The sequence below is a fragment of the Lontra canadensis genome, unplaced genomic scaffold, assembly GCF_010015895.1.
Source record: "Lontra canadensis isolate GAN:19392208 unplaced genomic scaffold, GSC_riverotter_1.0 scaffold64, whole genome shotgun sequence".
NCBI lineage: Eukaryota > Metazoa > Chordata > Mammalia > Carnivora > Mustelidae > Lontra > Lontra canadensis.
In genome coordinates, this window is record NW_022631058.1 from 11039161 (window position 1) to 11063134 (window position 23974).

General features: G+C 53.3%; 1 protein-coding gene across 3 annotated transcripts in view; it reads right to left on the reverse strand.

Moving 5' to 3' along the window:
• Window positions 1-298: 298 nt before the first annotated feature.
• Window positions 299-23974, reverse strand: part of CCDC88C (coiled-coil domain containing 88C) — a 122914-nt gene continuing 99238 nt past the window's right edge. For 2 of the 3 annotated variants that reach the window (XM_032878642.1, XM_032878641.1), the window contains 9 exons: window positions 21761-21947; window positions 19973-20118; window positions 19344-19433; window positions 17792-18027; window positions 12816-13004; window positions 10073-10138; window positions 6993-7061; window positions 5062-5351; window positions 299-1528 (listed from right to left, as the gene is read on the reverse strand). In XM_032878642.1, the coding sequence (XP_032734533.1) occupies window positions 506-1528; window positions 5062-5351; window positions 6993-7061; window positions 10073-10138; window positions 12816-13004; window positions 17792-18027; window positions 19344-19433; window positions 19973-20118; window positions 21761-21947 (2296 nt within the window). In that variant the 3' untranslated portion in view covers window positions 299-505. Of the gene's footprint in view, window positions 1529-5061; window positions 5352-6992; window positions 7062-10072; window positions 10139-12815; window positions 13005-14927; window positions 15267-17791; window positions 18028-19343; window positions 19434-19972; window positions 20119-21760; window positions 21948-23974 lie in introns of those variants that run through there. The other variant, XM_032878643.1, reaches the window with a different exon arrangement.

The following is a 23974-nucleotide window of genomic DNA, read 5'->3' on the forward strand; positions in this document are numbered from 1 at the left end:
GGCCAGTCTGGACTTCTCCTAGGATCAAATGGCTTTTAGGAAGAGGACATGGAGTTTCCAGAACCACTAGAGCTTGACCATGGGAACGTGTGTTTGCACACACACAAACACAAGTGCCTTAAGAGAGGTCGACAAGTTGTAAATAAGTGTTCTGCCAGGACGCACTCAAGTAGTGTCTACTCTGGGGTCAGTTGTGTCACTGTATTCTGAGTGTCCCCATGCTGAAGTAGATTTGTTCAAGAGACAGCGGTTGCTGGAGGCTAAACATACAGAAGACACATGCGCGCGCGCGCACACACACACACACACACACACACGGGAGTGTAATCCTCTCAGGGCTTGGCACAGTGTTTTCATTAAGAGAACAAGAGGGAGAGATGCCCAGGAACCCCGGTCCGCATTCTAAACCCCTTCCCGGCACCACAGGCAGACAGAAGAAAAGGCCGTCATAATTAGAAGGTGAGTCAGTCAGCTGGAAGGTTCAGAAGCCGCTGGCCCAGATGAGTCACACGCAGCCGTACTCATACCACACCGTCTGCGGGTCCCCACCGGGCTCGGGGGATGCTGGCGTGCTCTTCAAGCTGCTCCCGCGGCTGAAGTCCTCGGGGGCCCGGCTGGGGTGGGGAGCCAAGTCAGGAGACCTCCCCGGGCTCTTGGCGGGGAGCCCCTCACTGTGGCCTTGCCTTGGGACACCATCACCCTCGGAGAGGCTGAGCAGCCCCCTGACAGGGGCGACGGGGGCCACCTCTGCCGCGTGGGGGGGCGTCTGGGCTTTGGTCCTGGTGGCTTGGGCTGCGGCGGGGGGGAAGTGCTGGGTCTGGGAGCTGCTGCTGCCACTGCAGGAACCGCCGGCTCCAGCGACGATGGCCGGGGCTGTGGCGGACTGCTGCAGGGGGGCCAGCCTCTCCTCCTTTGGGGGAGCCAGTGAGAAACGCCTCACATCCGGGGGCCGGCTGCGGGGGCCTGGGCCCTGACCAGAGCCCCCAGTCTTTCCCACAAGTGGGGTCCGCTCCCGGGCCAGGCTGTGGGAGCTGGGGGGTGTGGGGCTTTGTAGGACATGGCTGCCTGTTTCTCTGCCCCCTGAACTGTCAGGACCCCCCAGCTTCTGAGGGGCTTCCTGTTTGCAAGCCTCTGGCCCGCTGGCCCGGAGAAGGTCGGCAGAGGCGAGGCTGAAAGCCCGGCTCAGAGACGCGCTCCGGCTGGCAGGCGTGTGGGATGTCGGAGGCATGGCGGCTTGCCGGGGTCTGCCCAGAGACAGGCTCTGGGGAGGTTGGACCTGTCTCGGGGGGCCACTAGGCAGGGCCTCGGCCTCAGCAGCTCTGAAGCTTGGTTTCACATACTGCCCGGGCTTCGGGAGCTTCCCCTCAGAGGTGCTGATGGCCATCTTGATGGTGGGGGCTACAAAGCTGGTGGGCATCTTGGCCCCTTCTTTCCTGGTAGGTGGTCCTGGCTGGCCTCCAGTGGCTGGGAGGTCACTGGCCTTCCTGAAGTAGTCACTCAGCAGGTCATCCCGGCAACTGGGAGCGTCCTACAGGGAGGAAAGGAAGAAGTGAGAGGTGGCCACGAGGGCCAGGCTGGTGCTGGGACAGCCCTCCCCCCAGCCCCTACCCCAGTATGTCTGCTGGGCAGTGCAGGTGGCCAGGGTGGAGGTTTTTTGGCTCCTGCTCGGCCTCTTCGAGGTCTAATGTCGTTCTACCACTCACACACCACCCCTGGTCAGGCTTTGGGGGCTATACATGGCTCACCAGGGTGAGAACAGCAGACTTCACTGTGGCAACCCCCTAACTTCACAAACGAGCACACACATCAGACAGGAGAAGACTTCCCGCAAAGCTCATCCACGCTATGGAAAGGTCGGGACTGAAAGCCTGACCACAGCCAACTGTCCCCATCCGTTCTTGCTGTCCTACCAGGCAGGGCAGGGGGAGCAAGCCGACCTGTAGTGCTGTAGTCAGCCCACCACACTCAGACACACCCCAAGGGCTTTGTCTGGGACCACTGAAGAAAGGGAGCAAGAGCGGCTCTTAAAAAGCCAGAACCCTCACTGCTGCTCAGACCACTGCCCTGTGAGAGGCAGGCATGGTGGGGGTGAGTGGGAGCCACAAACGCAGACTGCCCAGGACCATGGGGCTGCCTGGGGGGAACCGAGGGCAGGGGATGGCACAGCCCACCAGCCTGCTCCCCTCAAGGGCTGGGCTTCCCTGGGCTGGTGAACCGGTGTCCTCTCCATCACCCTGCAGACACACAGAGCCACCAGACGCCAGGGTCATGATGCTGCTCGGTAACTTCAGCCTCCTGTCAGGACCTCAGAGCCTGGAGGAGCCAAGCAGAGTTTCCTCCTTAGGCTGACGGATTCCGAAAACCCAGGAAAGGAAGTACATTCACTTGGCAGGTGGGGGTGGGGAGAGCCAAGCTCAGAAGCCATCCACACCTGCCAACAGCTCCTGGCCCCTAGAAACATCTGGATGCTCCACTTGACTGAGGCATACTCTGCTATCTGATGCTCGGCGAGGCCATAAATTTTGGTGGAGTGTGTGTTAAGACCTTCCATTGTTAACACTGACGGGAACACTTTCTCGAGTGCCAGGCTCTGTGCTAAGAACTATGGGTGTAATCACCAAGAAACCAAACCCTCCCTTCATTGTCAAAGCAACCTTGCAAGGTTGTTTAAGTTGGACTAAAACAATCTTTAGCAGGTGAGGAAGCTGAAGCCTCAGGGTTGCCACAGGACCCACATCTAGAGAGCAGACCAGGGATGAACGCCTCCTGCTGCATCATGACGTCTGACTGCAGTGGCTGATGGCGCCACCTGGGTCCCTGTGGCACATTTTTAATTCTCCATATGCACCCTCAGGGGGCCACCCCCTCTGGCCACCCAGGAACCCATTTTGAGACACCCGTCTCCTGGCATCATCAACATCCAGGGAGTGGAGGCCCGGGTGGGGCAGGCTGTGACTTCCTTGGGGCGGGCAGGGGGGGGCGGGGAGGGGTCATGTGCATGGGGTTGGCAGGGGGTCTGCATCCTGGGCAGGCAGAGAGGTAAGTGTGGCTCTCCAGGGCCATATGGCAACCCCCAACATGAGCTGCCACCGTGCAAGGTTATTTCGGGCTTGTTTAGGCTGTAAAGGGACAGGTGACAATACGAAGCGTGAGTGAGGAGCAGTGCGAGGGACAGGTCCGCGCTGAACAGGGTGGGCCCTGTCGCTTTGCACAGAACTGCCCCTCTCCCCGGAAATCTGCAAAGGGAAAGCAAACTCACTGTGACAGATACATAGTCCGAAAAGAGTGGAGAAAGAAAGTCTCCCAAGTGCAGGCAGCCCTGCTTTCTGGACTGTTTTCACTTATTCCACCAGATTGGGGCTCCTCGGTGTGGCATGCCTGGACACACGCCGAGAGCCAGAGCCTCATGTGGGAAGCCAGGACAGCTGCAGATTCTCCGTGAGCTCCAGCTCAGACCCATGGAGCCCGAAGCTCTGGGGGCAGCCTGTGTCCTGGTAAGGCCACCAGGTGAATATGGAAACCACTGAGCAGACCCTAAACTTCCTGAAAGAAGCAGGGCTTTTGTCTGGTTTCTCCAACTCCCAGCGCATAGAGTAAGTGGTTGCCAGATGGAAATATCAAGGGAGGGAGCGCAGGGACCACGTTTTCCATGTCCTTTCAGGGCCAACCACGAGACCGCACTAGCAAGTGTGCCACTTGCCATTCACTGGTTTGCTCTGGCTTTCGAGAGCAGGCACTAGGCACACTGCGTCACACACGGTAGGTGTTCAGTAAACAGCTACTGAATGAGAGTGTGCTCCCCCACGGCCTGCTGACGGGGCTCACAGAGCTTACCGTGCAGCTAAGGAAAGTTCAGCGGTCGAAGGAGAATGAGACGGAATCCTGGAAGCATTAAAAATCCTTAAAAGAGCTCAACTGCAAGACGGCATGTTCATGTGTCCAGTAACGCAGCTGCTCCCACGACTGAAGTCAGGCACAGAGTGCAAAAGACGTGCCTGTCGCTTCAGAAAAGCTGAACTGAGGCCCTGAAGAGGGGACAGAGGACGGGGACCCTCATGCACAGGACACCCGGGGGTCAGAGCCGCAGAACACAGGCCAGCAAACTCCAGCTGTGTGGCTCAATCTGTTTGCCACAAGTTCTTGCATGGCCCATGAGCTAAGAATAGCTTTTATGTTTTTAAATGATTGAAAAAAAAATTTTTAAAAAGAACAGCCATGGGGCGCCTGGGTGCCTCAGTCCTTCAGTATCTGCCTTTGGCTCAGGTCATGACTACAGGGTCCTGGGATAGAGCCCTGAGTCGGGCTCCGTGCTCGGCAGAAAACCCTCTCCCACTCCCCCTGCTGGAGTTTCCTCTCTCACTGTCTCCCTCTCTCTGTCAAAAAAAGAAATAAAATCTTCCAAAAAAAACAAAAACAAAAACAAAAACCACACACACACAAAACACCCAGCCTTACGTGACCCATGAAAATTATACGAAATTCAAATGTCAACGTCCGTGAATAAAGTTTTGTGGGCCCACAGCCGTGCCTGTTCGCTGAGAGATGGGCTCCGTCTGTGTTCTCACGGCAACGGCAGAGCTGAGCGGTCGACTAGAGATTGTACGGCCGGGAATGCCCAAGACATTTACTCTCCGGCCCTTTCCAAAAACAGCCTGCTGACCTCTGTGGTGAAGGCTCAGGGGGAGTGGGTAATTCAGAGCTTCACCACAAAATTTACTGTGAGATCCTCCCCCTGCCAAGTCGGAGGCTGGCCCTATCTTGAGAGAAGCTCCTGGGTTGGGGGGGCACACCCCATCCCTGCCCTCTGTGCTGGCAAAGAACTCCTACCGGCTCACTCCACAGATGGAGCCAATGGCCCCTGGGGTCAGGGGCTGGGGGCCAGTGCATGTGGCCTGCCGGCTGCTGGGTATCCTCCACCCACACCAGCTCTGCACCCAGGCCACGGCACCCCTGCCCCGGCCCCTTCTCTGCCTCTGCTGTCAAGGTCTCTGCCCCGGGTCCCGACTCAGGGAGAGGGTGGGGGAAGAGAGGCATGCCGTGTCCCAGGCCTGGGCCACTCACAGGGGTCGGGGAGCTCCGGTTGCTCTCCTCCAGAAACTCCTCCAGCGTGACCATCTCACTGCTCGGCGAGGGAGAGCAGGGCCGTCCCCCCACGTGGGGCTGTGCAGTGCCTCTTTTCTGGACGCCGTCCTGGGGGAGAGGCCCGTTCCAGGGTGGGGGGTACTCATGGCGGCCGAGGGCGGTGCGTCCTGGGGTGCTGGCATCCCGTGGCAAAGCAGCCGTGTCCCTGCTGGGGATCAGGTCTTCGCTGCTGAAGCTCTCGGACCTGCCGTGGAGCTGGTCGGAGGAACCTGGGTGGTGGGGCGGGGCGGTACAGAGGCACATACCTGAGTCTCCCTCCTCTCTCTTGCCTGCCTCCGGGGGCGCTCTGGACTGCCTTGGGTTCACCCAAAACAGAGAATCCTGGCGGAGAAGCTAGGCACACTTCTCCCAGGCTGGGATTTTGATAGTAAGAACATTTAGAAGAGGGGCACCTGGGCGGCTTGGTTGGTTAAGTGTCTGACTCTTGATCTCAACCTTAGCTCAGGTTGTGATCTCAGGGCTGTGAGTTCAAGGCCCATGATAAGCCCACTTAAAAAAAAAATTTTTTTTGAGAGTTTCAGCATTTCAGTCTGGCATTTGTTATTTTTATTTAAATTCAATTAACATATAGTATGCTTTTCGTTTCAGAGAAAGAGGTCTGTGATTCATAGTTGTACGTTAACACCCAGTGCTCATTCCATCACGTGCCCTCCTTAATGCCCATCACCCAGTTACCCCATCCCCCCAACCCCTCCCCTCCAGCAACCCTCAGTTTGTTTCCTATGGTTAACAGTCTCCTATGGTTTGTCTCCCTCTCTGAGTTTATCTTGTTTTATTTTTCCCTCCCTTCCCCTATGCTCTTTTTTTCTTAAATTCCACATATTGAGTGAAATCATATAATTATCTTTCTCTGATTAACTTATTTTACTTAGCATAATATCCTCTAGTTACAGCCACATCATTGCAAATGGCAAAATTATTTGTTTTGATGGCTGAGTAATATTCCCTTGTATATCTCCACCACATCTTCTTTATCCACTCATCTGTTGATGGACATTTGGGCTCTTTCCATAGTGTGGTTATTGTAGACATCACTGCTATGAACGTTAGGGTGCAGGTGCCCCTTCAGATCATGACCTTTATATGTTTGAGGTAAATCCCTAGTAGTGCAACTGCTGGGTCATAGGGTAGCTCTATTTTTAACTTTCTGAGGAACCTCCGTACTGTTTTCCAGAGTGGCTGCACCAGCTCGCCTTCCCACCAACAGCGTAGGAGGCTTCCCCTGTCTCTGTCTGGCATTTAAAAATAAAGTAACTTGAGATAAAAGTGGAGAGCTCCTGGTGAAGTTTAAGTGACTATCTAACATTCGTCACTATGAGGCCCCATGCTCATCAGGTGTCATCCGTTCACTGAAGGGTTATCTAGGCCTGCTACATGCTAGCGTCTTCCATGGGCTGGTCAGGTGCATGCTAAGAGAAAAAAAATCTTTGAAAAGCATCTAGTCTTGGGACAACATACATGTCCTTTTCAAAATGCACAGAAATGTTCATTAAGACAGACAATACCGTGCACTATAGCGGTTAAAACATGGAAAGAATCAGAATGCTGCAGCTGTGCTCTCTGGTCTCTCAGGACCCAGACTCCTGGTCCTAATGACCACCCCACTCTACAGATGAAGTAGCTTGGATTCAGAGCAGGGGTGCTGGGCCTGGGCACCCTGGGCTGGGTGAGGGTAAAGGGATTCACTCAGACACCCAGGTCTGGGCCTGAACCCGCATGACGTGGAACATACGTGCAAACGCCTGAGGCAGCAGAGAAGCCTGGTGTCTGCTTGAAGTATAAAAATAAATGAGCCCAGAACCAAAGACCCAAAGACAACAAGAAGTGCACGGAAGCCAAGGCTGACCTACCTTTCAGGTTAAGAGGCGAGCTGTCGCTGGATGTGTTCCGGCTGCTCTCCAAGCTGTCTGGCCGGGACACTGGAAGGAAGGGACACTCAGCCTGAATGGCCAGGGGCAGGTGGGCACCACACCGAACCATCTAATCCGAGAAAAGCTGCCTAACAAAGCCGCTCTAACGCTGAAGTTAAGGCAATGTCCTCGGGAAGGACGGACTCTGGGGTTCTCTATGCTCTCCCTTCAGAGGATCCAGCTTCACCGTGTGTGTGAGGCATAGCATCCCACAGGTGATCCAGAAACGACCACTAGCTTTGTTTTTATTAGCTCTAGCACTAGGGACTCTGGCACCGCAAGCAGACTGGAGAGAAGGGAGGCTCGGGGTAAGCCAACAGCTGAGGTGCGAGGACTCACTCCCAAGACGGCACAGAGCTTTCTGGAACCGGTGAGACCCGGTGAGAGTGGGAGCCAGGCATCCACGGGCCACGCACATGCACATGTGCACAAGGGGCTGTGCGCCTGCACATGGGCACCTTCACTCCGGTGAGCTGCAGGGGCCGGTGCGGGGAACCGGGGTGGGGGGCCAGGAGTCGGGGAGAGCTGGCTTTCCCCGGTCGTTCGTGGTCCCTCAGCTCCTTGCTTCCCCATCTCAAGTGCACATCTACCTGCGAGGGGAAAATTGACCTGTACAGGGACAAGGGCCAAAGAAACCAGCGCTTGTGGTTAGCGCCGGTGTGTGCCCAATGCAGCGTGTGGCAGCTCTCAGGTCATAGGCTGAGCCAGCAGGAGGGGAGGCTCTACCCCTGCAAAGAGCAGCTGCCCCTTCAAGGCCAGCAGACCTGTTTCTCCTGGTCCACTCTTCCAGGAGCCCTGCACCAGCATCTGTCCTGCGGGACCAGGAACCCCTGGGGGACAGGGACTGCACTGTCGTCATCCCTGCATCCCCTCAGCACACAGCAGGTGTTGGGTCGAACTACACGGAGACCTGGACACAGGCCAACATGCCCCATGCCCCGGGGACACTCTCCTGACTGGGTCTATAGGGCACTGGGTTCCCAAGTGCCGATGCACTCTGCAAAGAGCAGGCATCTGGAAAACTCCTATTAGCAAATGGGGTTTGGGGAGGCGCCAAAAAATACTTAAGTTTTCGTGAAAAGCATAAAAGCAGAGTAAGTCTCCTCTCTGGGAGGGGAAAAAAAGACATAAAAAATGCACATCTCTCTTTTAAAAGGAATGAAGTTTCATTAAGAGAAAAGGGTGATACAAATCAATAGGACCCAAAGCACTTTTTTTTTCTTTTTAAAGATTTGAGAGAGAGAGAAGGGGTGCAAAGAGCATGGCGGAAGGGAAGCCAAGGGAGAAGGAGGCTCCCTGCTCAGGCCAATGCAGGACTTGATCCTAAGACCCTGAGATCATGATCTGACCCTTAACCAAAGGCAGATCCTTAACCGACTGGGCTACCAGGAGTCCCCTAACCCCCAAAGCACTTTTGCTTTTCCTTCTTTTTCCTGCTAAGAAAAGCTCAAGGAATCAGAGTACCTAGGAAGAAAACCCCTCAGTGGTCAGCTTTTGGAGCACCAATCTGGCTCATCAGGGTGCCTTAACAGAGCACAGGGGCCAGTACCCCCGGGTGTGCTCCCTGCCCCTCAGTGTGAAGACATGAGGGCCCGTACATTAAACTGTTCTGCCACAGAGCCTGTATTTTCTCACGCTGAGTGAGGTGTCTGTATCTGTCCAACACCAGCATCACAGAAGGTTTAAGACAATGACTAGGGTAGGAGGGGAGCCTGCGTGGCTCAGTCCGTTAAGCATCTGACTCTTGATTTAGGCTCAGGTTGTGATCTCAGGGTTGTGAGATGGCTCCCCGAGTTGGGCTCCGCACTCAGCAGGGAGTTTCCTTGGGATTCTCTCTCTCTCTCTCTGCCCCACCCACCCCCAACTTATGCTCTTGCTCTCTAAAATAAATCATAAGGGGCGCCTTGGTGGCTCAGTTGGTTAAGCGACCACCTTCAGCTTGGGTCATGATCCTGGAGTCCCAGGATCAAGTCCCATATCAGGCTCCCAGCACAGTGGGGGGCCTGACTCTGACTTCCTCTGACTCTCCCTCCTCTCATGTGCTCTCTTTCATTCTCTCTCTCCTAAATAAATAAATAAAATCTAAAAAAAATAAATAGGGGTGCTTGGGTGGCTCTGTCGAATAAAATAATATCTTGAAAATAAATAATCTTTAAAAAAAAGAAAATGACTAGGGTAGGAGACCACGCTAGCCCCTACATTTATTGTTGATTAGAAATAAATAAAACTCAGGGCGCCTGGGTGGCTCAGTGGGTTAAGCCTCTGCCTTTGGCTCAGGTCATGATCTCAGGGTCCTCAGATAGAGCCCTGCATCACACTTTCTGCTCATTGGGGAGCCCGCTTCCCCCTCTCTCTCTGCCTGCCTCTCTGCCTACTTGTGACCTCTGTCAAATAAAATCTTAAAAAAATAAAAAACAAACAAACAGAACTCACTGTGAGTTCTGAGGGTTGTTTTTTTTTTAAGAATTATTTTCCCACCCTACTAGGACTTTTGTTTTTCAAAAATCATTAAAACCCAAAGCAGCTTTTAATTTTTGAGAAGACTGGTATATAATTCACTGTTTCCCTTCTGTAGAAACTTACAATATAGCTAAGTCAAATGGCCGAATGCTTCTAACAATTTCTAAGACCACACACATCTCAGAGCTACTCTAGACAATTAAAATCCAACTGAGAACAATGAGAGGCTTCCCTGACGCCAGTGTTCCCAGTGGGGTCAGCAGAACGTCCTGGCAAACCTCAGGGGCCTTTTCAAGCAAGGAGAGTTGGAACCTGTGGAAGTGGGATACTCTTAAGGTGGTGAGTTCCCTGTCATGGGAGGTATGGAAGCAGAAGTCACATGCCCAGGCCCCTGGGGAGGGTGGATAGGAGCCTGGAGGATCTGTGGCCCTCTGCATTCCCATTCAACGCAACAACGTCACGTCTACCTGTTTTCCACATGGGACTGAGCTCGAAGAAAAGCACTGCTGATGAAACCCAGCCTGAGACGCCGGCTTGGGCACAAGGCACTGAGCACTCACCGTACGGCCTGTGGTTGAACTCCAGCTCCAGGGATGGGTCACAGAGGCTGTCATCTGAATTATAGCCTATGGTGGAAGTAAGGTCACTGGTTAAGACAGGGTTTTCTGGAACACTCTGAACAACTACAGACTCTTATTTAGGAAAAGTAAATTTTTATTTGTCCTTTGACAGGACAATCCTGCTTCTAGAAATCAACTCTGGGGGTGGGGTGGTTGAAAGGATCGAGATGTGGGCATTTTCATTAGTATGGAGCTAGAAAAAGACTAAGAAAGATCTCCAGGATATATGCCCGGGGGTGGGGGGGAATCAAGGTGTATAGATTTTGTTTATTTATTTATCATGGTTTTGCTTTTGAGTAGCCTCCACGCCCAATGTGGAACTCAACACAGGGCTTGAACTCACGACCCTGAGATCAAGACCTGAGCTGAGATTGAGAGTCAGATGCTTAACCTACTAGGTCACCCAGGCACCCCTATTTTGGCTTATTTTTACAGAAAGAAATACCGGGAGTATAAACAAGGGACTAAGAAAAAAGCTTATCCAGAGGGTGTTTTTGGGAATGAAGCTGCGGGGATCAAGGAGGGAGGGGGGGCACTGAGGATACCTTTTCATGTAATTCAGGTTTTCGAATATTTTTGGTTTGGTTATTTTACACATTAAAACACACAGGGTTTAATTTACAAAGAAAAAAGTCTAAAACTAAAAATAGGAACAAAGCTTATTGTGTCAAACTGTTAACGTTAACAGAGAGAAACACTGATCTGCAGTGAATTTTTAATGTAAAACTCTGTGAGCGCATCCTTAGTGAGATACAATCCAAGGACTAAAAAGAACGACAAAGAAAACATTGCTTGCTGAATTTATGGTGACTGGTAGCACTGGTAGGATTACTTTTTAAACCATTATTGCAGGGGTGCCTGGGTGGCTCAGTGGGTTAAAGCCTCTGCCTTCGGCTTGAGTCATGATCCCCGCATCAGGCTCTCTGCTCAGCAGGGAGCCTGCTTTCCCTCTCTCTCTGCCTGCCTCTCTGCCTACTTGTGATCTCTGTCAAATGAATAAATAAAATCTTAAAAAAAAAATAAACCATTATTGCATATTTTCAGGGGAAAAAATGTTTCAGGAGATAGGCAATCTGTAAAGCAAAGACATGCAAATGTGAAATCCTGGAATGTTAAATCTGTATTGGAAACTGACACAAACCAGTAATATATATCTGTTCTCTCTTCCTTTACAGAAAGGGCCTAGAAGCAAAGGCAACTCCATAGGGCCCAGAGCATGTTTGTTAAATTCTGCTCTCAAAGAAACCAGAATGACTTAAAAAAACAGCTGATTCTAAAGGGGTTTCCTTCCACTGAAGCTGGCTGTGTCCACTGGACATGAACGTGGGAGTGTGAGAATGGGCTGCTGGGAAATCGCGTGGCCACGGCAGGGTCTACAGCGGTGACCGACTTTGCCATGGGCTCTGTAGGTGTAAGAACAGCCAGAGGTGTTTCTAGGCTCAGACTCTGGTTTAGGAACGGGACCTAGGCTGACACAGTCCGTGGGTTAGTCTGAAGGACTGGCCCTTGAGCCACACAGGCCGCTGAAGTCCGGGGGGAATTGGGAGTCCCCAGACCCCACCTGGAGACCAGACAGGGCTTCTGTACCCCAAGCCAAAAGAGAACGGGGAGGGGAAATGCTAACTGTCCGTCCCAGCTGGTACATGGCCCCATTCCCCTGACCCCCAGCAGCGAGCGACTTGCTGCTTCCAGGGTCAAGCTGGGAGCAGAGTAGGCCTGTGTGGCCACCGTGTGCTCGCTCCTCTCCTCTTCCCAGGGGCACCCCGAGCGGGGGGGACCCTGTGCACTCTACCTGTCAAAGAAAGGCTCTGCGCAGCCAGGTTTCAGGAGTCGAGCTGGGGGGTGCGATGATGAAATGCAATCGCCCTTCCCAGTTCTGACTCCTGACACCCGAGAGGCACCTCTCCCGGCTCCGCCAGCTGTGCCTTCGGATACGCTCATGTCTCTAGTTACACGAGGGAGGTCTTTTTTAGTCTGAGGCTTGATCTTCCTTTCTGTTCGCATATTTTAGATTTCCAAGCGCCCCTCCCTTCACGGCTCTCGCTTACAGCACCCCATTTCTGTTCTGTGCCGCGAACGCGTCACCTCACCCGGACCACGCCAACGATAGACACCGCACAGTGGCCGTCTCTGCTGCATGTCGGGTGACTCTGCAGCCCCACACTCGTTTGGGTCACTGCTTCACTTGACAAGATCTGACTGAGCTGCTCTGTGGGGAATTCCTCTGGCTTATCAGATCGATTGAAGAACGCTTTAACCTCATGTCTGAAGTTGCGACCAGGCACGGCTGCTGGCCCCTGGGAGAGGCTTGCTGTGTAAACCCTTCCCCGGATCCCCTTGTTCTCAGCAAAGGAGCCCTCCTTTCCGCTCCCCCAAGCCACCTCCAGGTTCAAGGACACGTCCCGTCTCCTCCACAGAGAATAAGCCTCCAAACTCCTACCAACGTGGGTTAGGGCGTTGCCTGCTTTTAGCCCAAACTGTGGTTCACGTCCCTTCCGGAGCTACTTGGTGTGAGAGCGGCTTACAATCGGGCCGCTAGCGGGTGAGGTTGTCCGCCCCACGCCACATGGCTGATGGGCCGAAGCTGGGCCTACGGGATGGCAAAGCAGGTCTACAGCCTCAGCGGCCTGCTGACCACCTGTCTCTGCAAGCCTGGGGTCTTCGGGAAGGACCCGTGACTCACCTTTGGTGCGGCCTGGGTGCCGGGAGAGGGAGGTGGAGCTTGAAGGGGTTGTAGTGATGGCTGAGGTTGAACAGGTCCGGGAGCTCAGCTCCGAGGGCCAGAGCTTCACGGCTGGGTCAGCGGAGGCATCCGTGCGGTCAAGGCTGCCTCTGTGCGGGGACCCTTGCTTTGGTTTTAGGTCCCCAGGGCCTGGGGCAGAGAAGGACATTGAGAAACAGAGTGGCACAATCCTGTGTAAGGCTGGGCTGCCACACCGAGGCCTAGAAGCAGGGGCACCAGAGGTGCACGGACCACAAGGACGGAAGCTGGGCTGCGGTGCTGACAGGAGGTCCTTGGCTACGGGCCTGTGGTGGGGGGTGGGGGCAGAGAGGCTGGCCCCGGCTCCACGCATGGGTCAGACTGGGGACCCTGAAAGGCTGGGACAGGAGGACTCAGGAGGAGGAAGCAGCTGTTGCCAGAAGGCCACCACATGAGCTGTGGGCACCTGTGTAACTCGGATGCCCGATTATAAAGGATCCTGATGACGTCTGCTCAGGGTTTCGCCAGGCCTGCAGCCAACATCCTGGAGGTCCAGGATGGACGGATGGACGGACAGACGTGCGTCCTGCCAACTGGCTTCATTTAGGATTTGAGAAAGCAGCTTACCCCTTCAGCAGCTTACCCACTTAAGAAGTCTGAACCTCTGTATGAGTGACTTTTGCCATTTCTTACGCTCGTCTGCAATCGCTACATTATCTACCCTGAACACATACTCCCATTAAAACAATTTTTTTCTGTAAAAACATTAAAAAAAGAAAACAAAAAACTCTCCCACTGCCTAGTAGTAGGAACGGGGCCAAGCTCTCTCAATGGAAGATACGTGTGCGGCCAGAGCCTAGAGCATGAGGACAGCACTGTTTTGCACAAAGTCCCCCTCCAGGCACCCCAAGGCTGGGACCTGGCGCCACGATCTCCCGCGGGGCTGATCCCGCCGGCCCTTCAGCTACTCGGGGGTCTGCACTCCCTGGGACGTTTTCAATGCCCAAATCTTACAACTTGAAACCAAGGCAAAATTTGGATTCTGGAAGATACCCTTGATGAGAAGCAAGATTCAAGTCTGGAGGAATGAGTCGGGACAAGCATCCAACAGGTGCAGTTAAAATGAGGAGCGGAGGGGAGGCGGAGGGGAGCAGACAGCACGGATGGCAGAGAAACAGGACGAGGCCGACAGCATGCTGGCGAGACAGGGTCCCTGAGGACTGGGGCCATGGGGGCCCAGAGTCCCCGAGGCGAAGCGTGTGACATGAAGCCAATGCCACATCAACCGACTTCAACGGCTTAATAGGTATGTATCTGTCCGTACAGTTACCTTGTTTTTGTGGTGACACTGGTTTCTCACTGACAGCACTGCTAACAATCTCTCCCTTGAATTTAAAATAAATTTAAGTGGTAACAGTGAGTCAATTCAAGGCAAGACATGTACGTGAACCACACAGGTGAACACAAAGATGTGGCAAAACTCAGAAGACGGCATGAGAACGACAGCAGACAGCAGACAGCGCAGTAGCTAAAGGCCTCTATCGACCAGCACTACCCCTGCTCGGGGCGTGAGCGGTGTGTGGATGGGCTTTCTGTCCGAGACCGTCTAACATCCATTCCCAAGAGGTCGTAAAACTTCATTCTGGGCTGACCTCTGGCTTGGCAACATCGATCCAATTATACAAACTGCTGGAACACAGCCATAAATCCTTTGGGACCCAGAGCACGTCTACAAAGGGCCTTGACACAAAAGCCACAACTCAGTGCTCTGATGGAGGAGGAGGAAAGGACAGCAGCATTAAATTCAGCTGCTTAGGAGCAAGTCTTCAAAAAATAAAAAAATACAAAAATCTCACTTGACAGAGGCCGTCTATTTTAGGAAGCAAAGCAACAATTGACCAGTTCTGCTTCACACACGGGCGCGACACAGGGCTGCGGGTGCGAGCGTGGGGGGGCGGCACCTGGCCGCCGGACTTACTTAGCACGGACATCCTGGCCCACGGACCTGTGCGTGGATGTCCCGAGGCTCCCTACAACTGTGCTGCTGTGCTGTGCTGCAGAAATGGTCCAGAGGGTGTGACAACTCATCTTCTCTTTTGAAATCAGAATCCATGCTGGCTACTTTAAACTTGGCTTGGAATTGGGATCAGGAGGAGGAGTCCACTGGGGGTCATCAGGCCTTTAGGTACTTTTTTTTTTTTTTTTTTTTTTGGAGTTCAGAAATGAAGGAGGATGCATGATGAAAACACATGATAAAGGAAAAGGATTAGAAATCCCCAATTTCTGAAAAAGGGACAGGCTCGTTAGGAGAGGATGGGATGTCAGAGGAAGACCAGAACCGCAGGCGTTTAGAGAGAGTCGGATGGGCCGTTGGAGACTTGTCTTTGTCTTTGCTTTTGCTTCTCAAAAAGGGACTCTTTTTGCGCTGAGTTGCTAAATGGTTATTTCCCGGATAACCCAAGAGAGGAAGGGAAAAAAACAAAAAACAATAAATGAATGAAATGAATAATACAGCAAACGGCTCTAAATTAGCTAAACGCAGGCAGGAGGTCAGAATCCTGTCCGACCCAGGAAACACGGGAACAATACTCAGGACAAGCCCAGAATCAGGACTCAGTGAATCGTTTATGATCTGACTCAACGGGATCAGTGCAGGGGAGTCTTAGTGCCAACGCTTCTCTCTGCACGGGAGGAGAACTGTGTATCGTTCAAGGAGCCGAGGGCTGAGACTTTTTTCAATTTCGATGTGTTAAATTATTAAAGGAGGATGTTTATTAATTTAGGACCTGGCTTCTCTTACTCATCCATTTTAATGACAGGCCCCCTGACGCTCTGGGGCACGCTCCACTCCTGTTCCTGTTCAAGGGCCCGGGAAACACCTCACCGTGTGTTTCTGGCCTGATGTCACGAAAGGGTGGTCTACTGAAGCACTCACCAATAATTCTGTGCATCTCAACCTCTTCTGACGGGACAAGTTTCAAAATAATGAAAATACCTCTTTTTGCGCTCCCCAACCCCACACCACCAAGAATCGTTTCCTTTGAAACCTCCTGCACACCCTCTACTCCAGTCCTGTACTTCATGGATGGTCAGAGCCCTCAGCTGTACTTTCTGAACATGGCGCATATGGACACAGCAGGGCCACGGGATTTCTGATTTAGGATCCCGGAGGACGCCACCGCCTTGCTTATTTCTGCCGCCACAGCGCCCCCTGGTGGTCGGCGCTCACGCCACAGACTAAGGGGCCCCAGGCTGTTGGGCTCGTTCTAAAGGGCGTCACCGGCACACACAGGTGACTAGCTCCAGCTCCACAGCCCTGAGACCCCGCATGGGCATCCCAGTTCCACCAGTGATTACACTGGCAAGTGTTTAACATTTGGTCAAGACTCCCTTCGAAGGAATGATTAATCGTGCCCACCTCGGGGGTAGTTAGAACTCTGGGAGTCAGGTGAAGTGTGTCAGTCAGCTAAAAGGAGCCCGGAATGGACGCCCAGTGCGCGCACAGCTGCGGCTGCTGCTGTGAAGGATTTTCTCTGACCCGCTCGTCCATGGGCCGGAACAACAGCCTGGACCAGTCAAGTACTTTGTTCCTCCCCAAGGTTTCCTGGCTCATTAGGCCGATGGTAGTTAATCAAGTCAGTTTAGAGAATAAGACAAGTTGAGGGGATAAAGGCCAACAACTCTGAAGAGCCAACGGGAAAACCCGAGGCGAGAGCGCCCAGCTAGATAGAAACCAAGTTCAGCCTCATCATCGCTCAGTGGCTCCGGAGCCCTTTACCTAAACTGGTCTCAAGCATTTGTCCCCACGTGTGCGCACACGCACGTTTTCTCCTCTGCATTCGAAAGTGACACAACAAGACTCAATGAATGGTGCCCCTAAAAGGCTTGTGCCCATGTCACACTCACGGGGCAGCCTGTCACCACCAGCCCTCAGCACTGTCACATCAGCCTGCAGGGGCAAAGGGCTCTCAGGCCTAGGCCTGGTCTTCAGAAAGTTCCAGCATCCTTCATAAAAATTTAAATTGCTCAGGGTGCACGCCCAGCAGGTTTAGGAGTAAAGGATCCATAAACTAATATTTAAAAAGTAAAGCTGAAAACTTAACAATGTTTCTGGCAATTTCTGTGTTTAGTTGCCTCTGAGGCACACATTTTCCCCTATTCCTTCACATCTCCGCAATCCGGACACAGCTCTGATGGGTCTGATGGTCACCGCTGGCCAGATGGGGCCTCTGACGGAACGGTCACGGGCGCACCCCGCGTACTGTGCTCATGCGTTCCCCGTGTGTCTGTGCACAACAATCTGAGTCTGTAGAAGAGCCCTCTAACCAGAGTGTAACACAACCATGAACTCCTCAGGCTGCCTGTGTTTCTCCCGGTGGTATAGATAGCAATTACACAGCGTACCTCTGAGAGCCCCTCAGATTAGAGGAAATATACCACATACGACTAGGAATCCACGTCAGAACTTCTGGCAAACTCCAGAACACAGCCTTAAGTACAAAGGTAGGCAGGGCTCTGCGGCTGGGAGGACTCGGGAATTCCTGAAGATCCCGTGTATGCACAGAAGGGGTTAAATGCACCTGGGATCTCCCTCCAGAAACAGCTGCCTCTGACCCTTTGATACACACAGCCCCGAAACACACACCCCTGAGCCTGTCTCTGCTGCACCTGTGTCACCATCAGCCTGGGACGCTACCACGGCTTACGTGACGTGGGACGTTCCTCGTTCTAAAATAACAAAACTGTCACAGGACGAAGCTGCCGATGTGAATTTGTATTCTCTACTGGGCTGCGAACCTAGGCAAGGAGGCAGATCTGAGTGCAAGCAACACGTCCTCTTCACGCTCCTACAGGCACACGTGTGACGCTCTGTCTCTCATCCTGCCCCATCCAGGCAGAGCCCTTCCGAGCACCCATCCCCTCCTTTGCCCAACGGCAGCCTGGTCAGCCACTCCTACCTTTCCCCACAGGCCCGTTGAGGGGGTCCCGCTCTTCTGTACTGTTGGAGCCAGGTGGGGTGGCCTCGGGGTTCTCTGGCTGCAATCTGAGGGCCTGAGGAGATGGCGAGGCCGGGTCTGGGGACTCCACCTGCCAAGGAGGGCTCTCTGCGGTGGACTTCAGTCGTTCTCTGGAACCTTCTTTCTTTGGTTTGATGAGTTTGACTAAGGCTTTGGCGCCAATCCAGTGGTTCTTCCTAGTGAGAAGCAGACTGTTAGGAGGACACAACCAACCCTCGATGCTGCTCCAGCAGGTCACGGGGTGCCCTGATGTGAGCCGGGCTTTCCATCATAAGCCGTTAATTTGGGGTTCAGAATGATGGCACTCCTTGCCATCACCACGGTCACTGGATTTGGGGCACAGGGATGGTAGAAGTGCACATCATGGCGGAAATCCACACTAGCCTCTTGGGGAAACAGAACTTCAAACATGGTGTCAACTTCCAACTCTTGATTATCTGTGCGAAACAAAGCCCCACCCGTGGGCAATTTTTCGGTCAAAATGCCATTTTGGGACTGTGTCACAGACCTCCTTATTTTCTGCTGAAGTTAAGAGTAAGTGGAATAAACTGACATTCTCCAACCAGTCCCTGGCACGAAGGAGCCTGGGAGGGCAAGGGGAGGGGAGGGAAGAGTGGGCTGTTTAAATGAAAACCAGCGAATTTCAAGAGTAAGCGATAGAGTTGCAGCTGCGGGGAAATGGGGGCATTCTGATATCACCAAAAAAGTTATCTCTGAAACTAGATAGTACTGCGTTTGCACAAAGCACTGGATCTCATCTGGGCCTCCATTTCTGCCAGAGAGAGGGAAGAGGACTGAGGTTCAGAAAATCTGTGGTTCACCAGAGAACCTTAAGGATTCACAGTGATCCTGACTTTGAGGCTGGGCTGGGTTGGGACTCGGAAAAGACTGGCTCCTGGGGCTCAGGCCTGGTCCAGGGGAAGGCCTCCCATAGGAGGCTGGCACTCCACAGAGACTGGGCCGGCCCCACCACCAGGGGTCTGCTGCTCCCTGGAGAAAGGACTGAGTTTGTGAACCTGCTCTGGGCTTCAGGGAGTCCAGAGGCATCTGTGTGAGGCCCAGAGGTTCCTGTGTTTAAAGGGTATGGGTACACCAGCTTCCGTCCCCCAAACAGGAATGTGATTTCCAATGTCTTGTTAAATCGTGAGACAGAATCTCATATGGCCACCTTCTGTCCCAATTTAATGGCTTCCAAACCACAGACTCTCCACCCCCCCTTGCCGAGGGCTATGGCTAAATTGAGCCCGTGTCTCGTCAGAGTCAGCTGGCGTCCGTTAACCCTCCCAGGACAAGCTGGAGGACAGAGGGTGAGACTGAAATTCTAACTCCTTCAGTCCCAGGGGAGGCCTGCAACACCGAGGGCCTCCACAGAGCAGGAGGCATGGTCCCTCCAGGCCGGGCACCGCTCTAGGTGGGAGTGCGTTCCACTCCACTCGTGCATGAGGAAGAGCTCTGCTCTGGGCTTACATCCCCGATACATGAATCAACTCACTTCTTTGGAGCAGGATCGTAGAACTTGTACTGATCCATGATCTTTTCTTCCAGTTTCTCCTTATGCCTCCGCAAGGCATTTAATTTGTCTCTGTGAAGAGAGAGGGAAAGAGGGGTTCTCAATCCCATTTTATTTTTTTTTAAAAGATTTTATTTATTTATTTGACAGATCACAAGTAGGCAGAGAGGCAGGCAGAGAGGGAGAGAGAGAGGAGGAAGCAGGCTTCCCGCTGAGCAGAGAGCCTGATGTGGGGCTCGATCCCAGGACCCTGGCATCATGACCTGAGCCGAAGGCAGAGGCTTTAACCCACTGAGCCACCACCCAGGATGGTAAAAACCGTCCTATTTTTACAAGTGAGCTTATATTCCAGAAGCAGATTCTGAAGCTTCTGGTAGTAGGCCCTGCCTCTGAACAGCAAACTAGAGCCGACCACCACAGGTACACAAGCCCAGACCCATTCCAGGGACGACAAGAGAAGGACGTGCTGGTAAGACGGGACTGTCCCTGTGCCCTCAGGACACCAACAGGCCCAGGGGCCATTCCTTGCCCAGAATGTCACAGGTCCTGGCAAGGCCCGGAGAAGCCAGAGCCCCTCGGTCTACAGGCATCACTCGCACACACATCCTTACATGTACTGCTTCTGCTCCTCATGATACTGCTCCTTACTCTCCAAGTTCTGCTCCAGGAGCAGCTGGTTCTGCTGGCTCAGAAGCTGGATCTGGCTCAGCAGGTGATGATTCTCTTCCTCCAGGTTCCCCTTGAGACGGGACAGCAGCTAAAACACACATCAGCGTGTCAAACGGTGTGCAACCCCAGAATTCCACCGCTGGGAACCCGGCTTCCAGGGCAAGGTCACATGCACAGAGATGTGCTCCTCTCCTCCACCCGTGAGAACTTGCAAGGACCGAGTGTGCCACCGGCCCAGGGACAGCCGAATCCCCACCTGCCCCGCCCCAGCTGGCGGCTGGCAGCCACGTGAGGCCACGGAGCACTGCAGATGTAGCTGGTCTGAGCGGCGACATGCCGAATTAAACAAGGATTCCAAAGACTTCATAGTAATAAAGAAGGGAACATAAGATATCTCAGTAAGGGTTTTGGGGGGGTCACACGTCAAAATGGTATTTTAGATATGTTGGCTAGACAGAGTAGATTATTAAAATGCGTCCTCCCCCGCCTCACCCTTTTCACTTTTTTAATGTGGGTTACTAGAAAACATTAACTCAGGTCTGTGGTCTGCATCATATTTCCATAGGGCAGCTCTGCTCTGGACGAGGGTTGGCTCACACCTCTTCTGTGAAGGGCCCAAAACTAAGTATTTCAGGCTTGCCCGGCTGGACGGGGGTGTCTGTGGCAGTGTTCCCACTCAGCTGCCACCACCACTGGAAACAGCCACGGATGGCACACAAACACGGGTGCGGCAACGTCCCCATCACAGACACTTAAATTTCCGATCATTTCCACTTGCCACAAGCTATCGTTTGGGAGAATCTCCCCACCACTAAAACTATACACAATGGTTTTAGGTCACAGCTGTCCGAGGACAGGCAGCGGGCTAGATGCGACCCTTGGCGGACTTGCCAGCTCCTGCCCCGGAGTACCATCATGGAGATGCAGCAGGAACATCCTGGGCCTCAGACAGCCTCGGAGGTCCGGCCCTCAACCTCTCCCACACACCCCGCGCCCCAGCCCCAGCGCAGGGGGGTCCGGAGGCAGCTGTGTACCCTGGGCCTCGGTTTCCTCAGCTGTGATGTCCCACTGGGCTACCGGGAGCTCGAAGGACAAGGCCTCCGAGAGGGTCTCTGGACAACGAGAGGCAAGAGGAGCTATGTCCCAGGGACGCTGCTGTCCTTGGGGCCTCTTGAAGGGGGATGGGACCACGCTGCTCTTGCCGGCTTGATCCACGTTGCCTTTCTTGTCTGTCCTGAGGTCTGCTCATGATCTCATCTGAGATAATTCTGCTGCTTAAGAAGACAAATTTCCCACCTAACGCACCACATGGGACTGCTCTGCCTCTCTGGAAACCGGGGCATCCCCGAGTGAGCACTGTCCGAGCTGCCCCGGGAGCCGGAGCCAGAGTCAGCCACCCACGCCACTTCTCTAGAACAGTGTGGACACAGAATTGCAAAGGTGAAAGAGCGGCGGGGCTGGATTTGCCAGCTTGGAGCGGCGGGGCTGGATAGGAGACTGCCCCTGCTGCTCCCACATGCTTCCCTGAACCTGCGAGAAGCAAAGGGCAGCTGGACAGGTGCTTTCTGACACATCCCTGCCCACCAGGGTGGCTGTCTCCCTCTTCAATGCCTCCGTTCCCTCCTGGCCCCTGGGCCACCCCCACCCCCCATGGTCTTCGAGCGCCAGGTCCACCAAGGACCCACCAGCACCCCGGGCCCGGGGCTCTCGGCCGTGTCCCAAGGCCTCACCTCGCAGTGGTTGTCCAGCTTGGTCAGCGAGATGTCCATGCTCTGGTGCTGCCCCTTCAGCTCGTCGAACCGCGCCTGCCAGCGGCTCAGCTCTAGCTGGGAGTTGTTCAGGGAGGTCTTCAGCTCCTTGGCGTGGGCGTGCAGCTCCTCGTACTCCCCTCTCAGCTGCTGGTGCAGGAAATTGACCCTGGGGGTGGAGAGCCACAGGCCAAGGGCTGGAAGGCACGGCAGGCTCCGTCCCCGCTGGGCACCCTGACCCAGGACGACAGCCTCTCTGGGCCTCAGTTTTTTCCAGGTATAAAATGAGGGAGCTGAACAGAATGAGTTTTCAAACTGTGCTCTTTGGGGGTTCTCTGAGGGTCCCCCTAGTGCCCCACGCTGGGCTGGGGGAGACAGAGTGGGCAGGCTCAGACAGGTGCCCCAACGCAGCCTCACCGTGATGCTCTCTTTTACGTTTAACGCTTTGGCCTATCTGCATGCGTACTTGGAAAAAAGAGTTTGGCTGTTAACTTTTTTTTTTTTTTTAAAGAAACACTGAACCAGAATATTTTTGCCTTAAAATCATGTGTCTACGTCTGGCTCTCCTTCCCAATTTCAAACTCTCTTCTAATTTTACCTCCTGAGATAAATAAAGTAGGAGATGCCACGGTATTAGGGAAATCCACTAAAATTATCCTCATCATCACTATCATCCAATCAGGGCTTCTTAGGGGAAGATTTGCATCCAAAGCTGAGACTATTGGAGGCCCACAGACTACGTCTGGACACAGATGCGCCTTGTTCAGCCTAAACGCTTCTTTGAAATGGGTCAGCGTGCCAACACTTAAAAACCTGAGGGTCTCACATCCACGCTCAAATGTCCTAGTTCTCTTAAGAAAAAAGCGTAAGACGAAAAAATAACCTGGAAAGCTCTGGGCCGGCTCTCCCTCCCCCGTGGGCCTGGCCTCCCCAGGTCACTGGAGGCCCCCGAGCGTGTGGCCCCAGAGAACACTCGCACAAGGACTTGGAGAGGAAGCAACTTCATACGGTCATGCCTTTGTGATGAGACAAGGCATGATTCACGTCCTGACTCCGCCATTCACTAGAGACACTAAATCTGAACAGGTAAGTTCATCCCTGAGTCTGTTTACTTAATTGTTATTTAAAAAAAAAAAAAAAAAAGTGTGGGGGGGTTGCCTGGGTGGCTCAGTGGGTTAAAGCCTCTACCTTCAGCTCGGGTCATGATCCCAGGGTCCTGGGATAGAGCCCTGCATCAGGCTCTGTGCTCAGCAGGGAGCCTGCTTCCTCCTCTCTCTTTGCCTGCTTCTCTGCCTACTTGTGATCTCTGTCAAATAAATAAATAAAATCTTAAAAAAAAAAAAAGGTGGGGGTTGGGATACTGGTTGTACAGCAGAGACTTGTTAATCAAGGGAGTGATGCTCTAGGAAGACCGTGCTATCACTGGACTGGCAGGAACTGAACCATGGCCTCTTGGGGAAACATAGGACAGGGTATATGTTCCTGCAAGCTCTGGTCACATTTCAGTCAAAGGATCACAACATCGCTTATTTAATTGGGGATTCTGTTTGAAGACCCCCTCAGGTAACATACGGCTACAGAACTGTAGCTCGTGCCTGAACGGAGTTTCTCGAATGTGTACTTTTCCCAGACGGGAGCATAGTCTTGCACTAGGAGCCCTTCACCACACTTCAGCCCTCCACTTGGGAGCTATTTTAAATAATTGTGGGGGCACCTGGGTGGCTCAGTCGGTTAAGCATCTGCCTTTGGATCAGGTCATGATCCCAGGGTCCTGGGATCGAGCCCAGCATTGGGCTCACTGCTCAGCAGGGAGCCTGCTTCCTCCCTCTCACACTTTCCTTGCTTGTGCTCTCTCTTGCACAAATAAATAAAATCTTTAAAAAAAAAAAGCAAAATTGCCACCAAAAAGTGCAAAATTATAAAAACACCATGGCACCAAAGAGACTTCAAAAAGGATGCCTATTCACGGTACGAGAACTACAGTAAGAAGGCAGAGCACCCTTGTTTGCCCTCAGCCAGAGACGTGCGCTCCGGGTCGTCCTGGGCACGTGAATGAAAGCACCTTCTCCGTATCAATCTGGGGGCGATTTTAGCAAGGAGGTGAGTTCACAAATAGGGAATGTGTGAGGAATGAGCATCTACAGCGTGTCCTTCCTAAGATCGCCACGTGGCCTACATCAGAGGAGGGTCCACGCC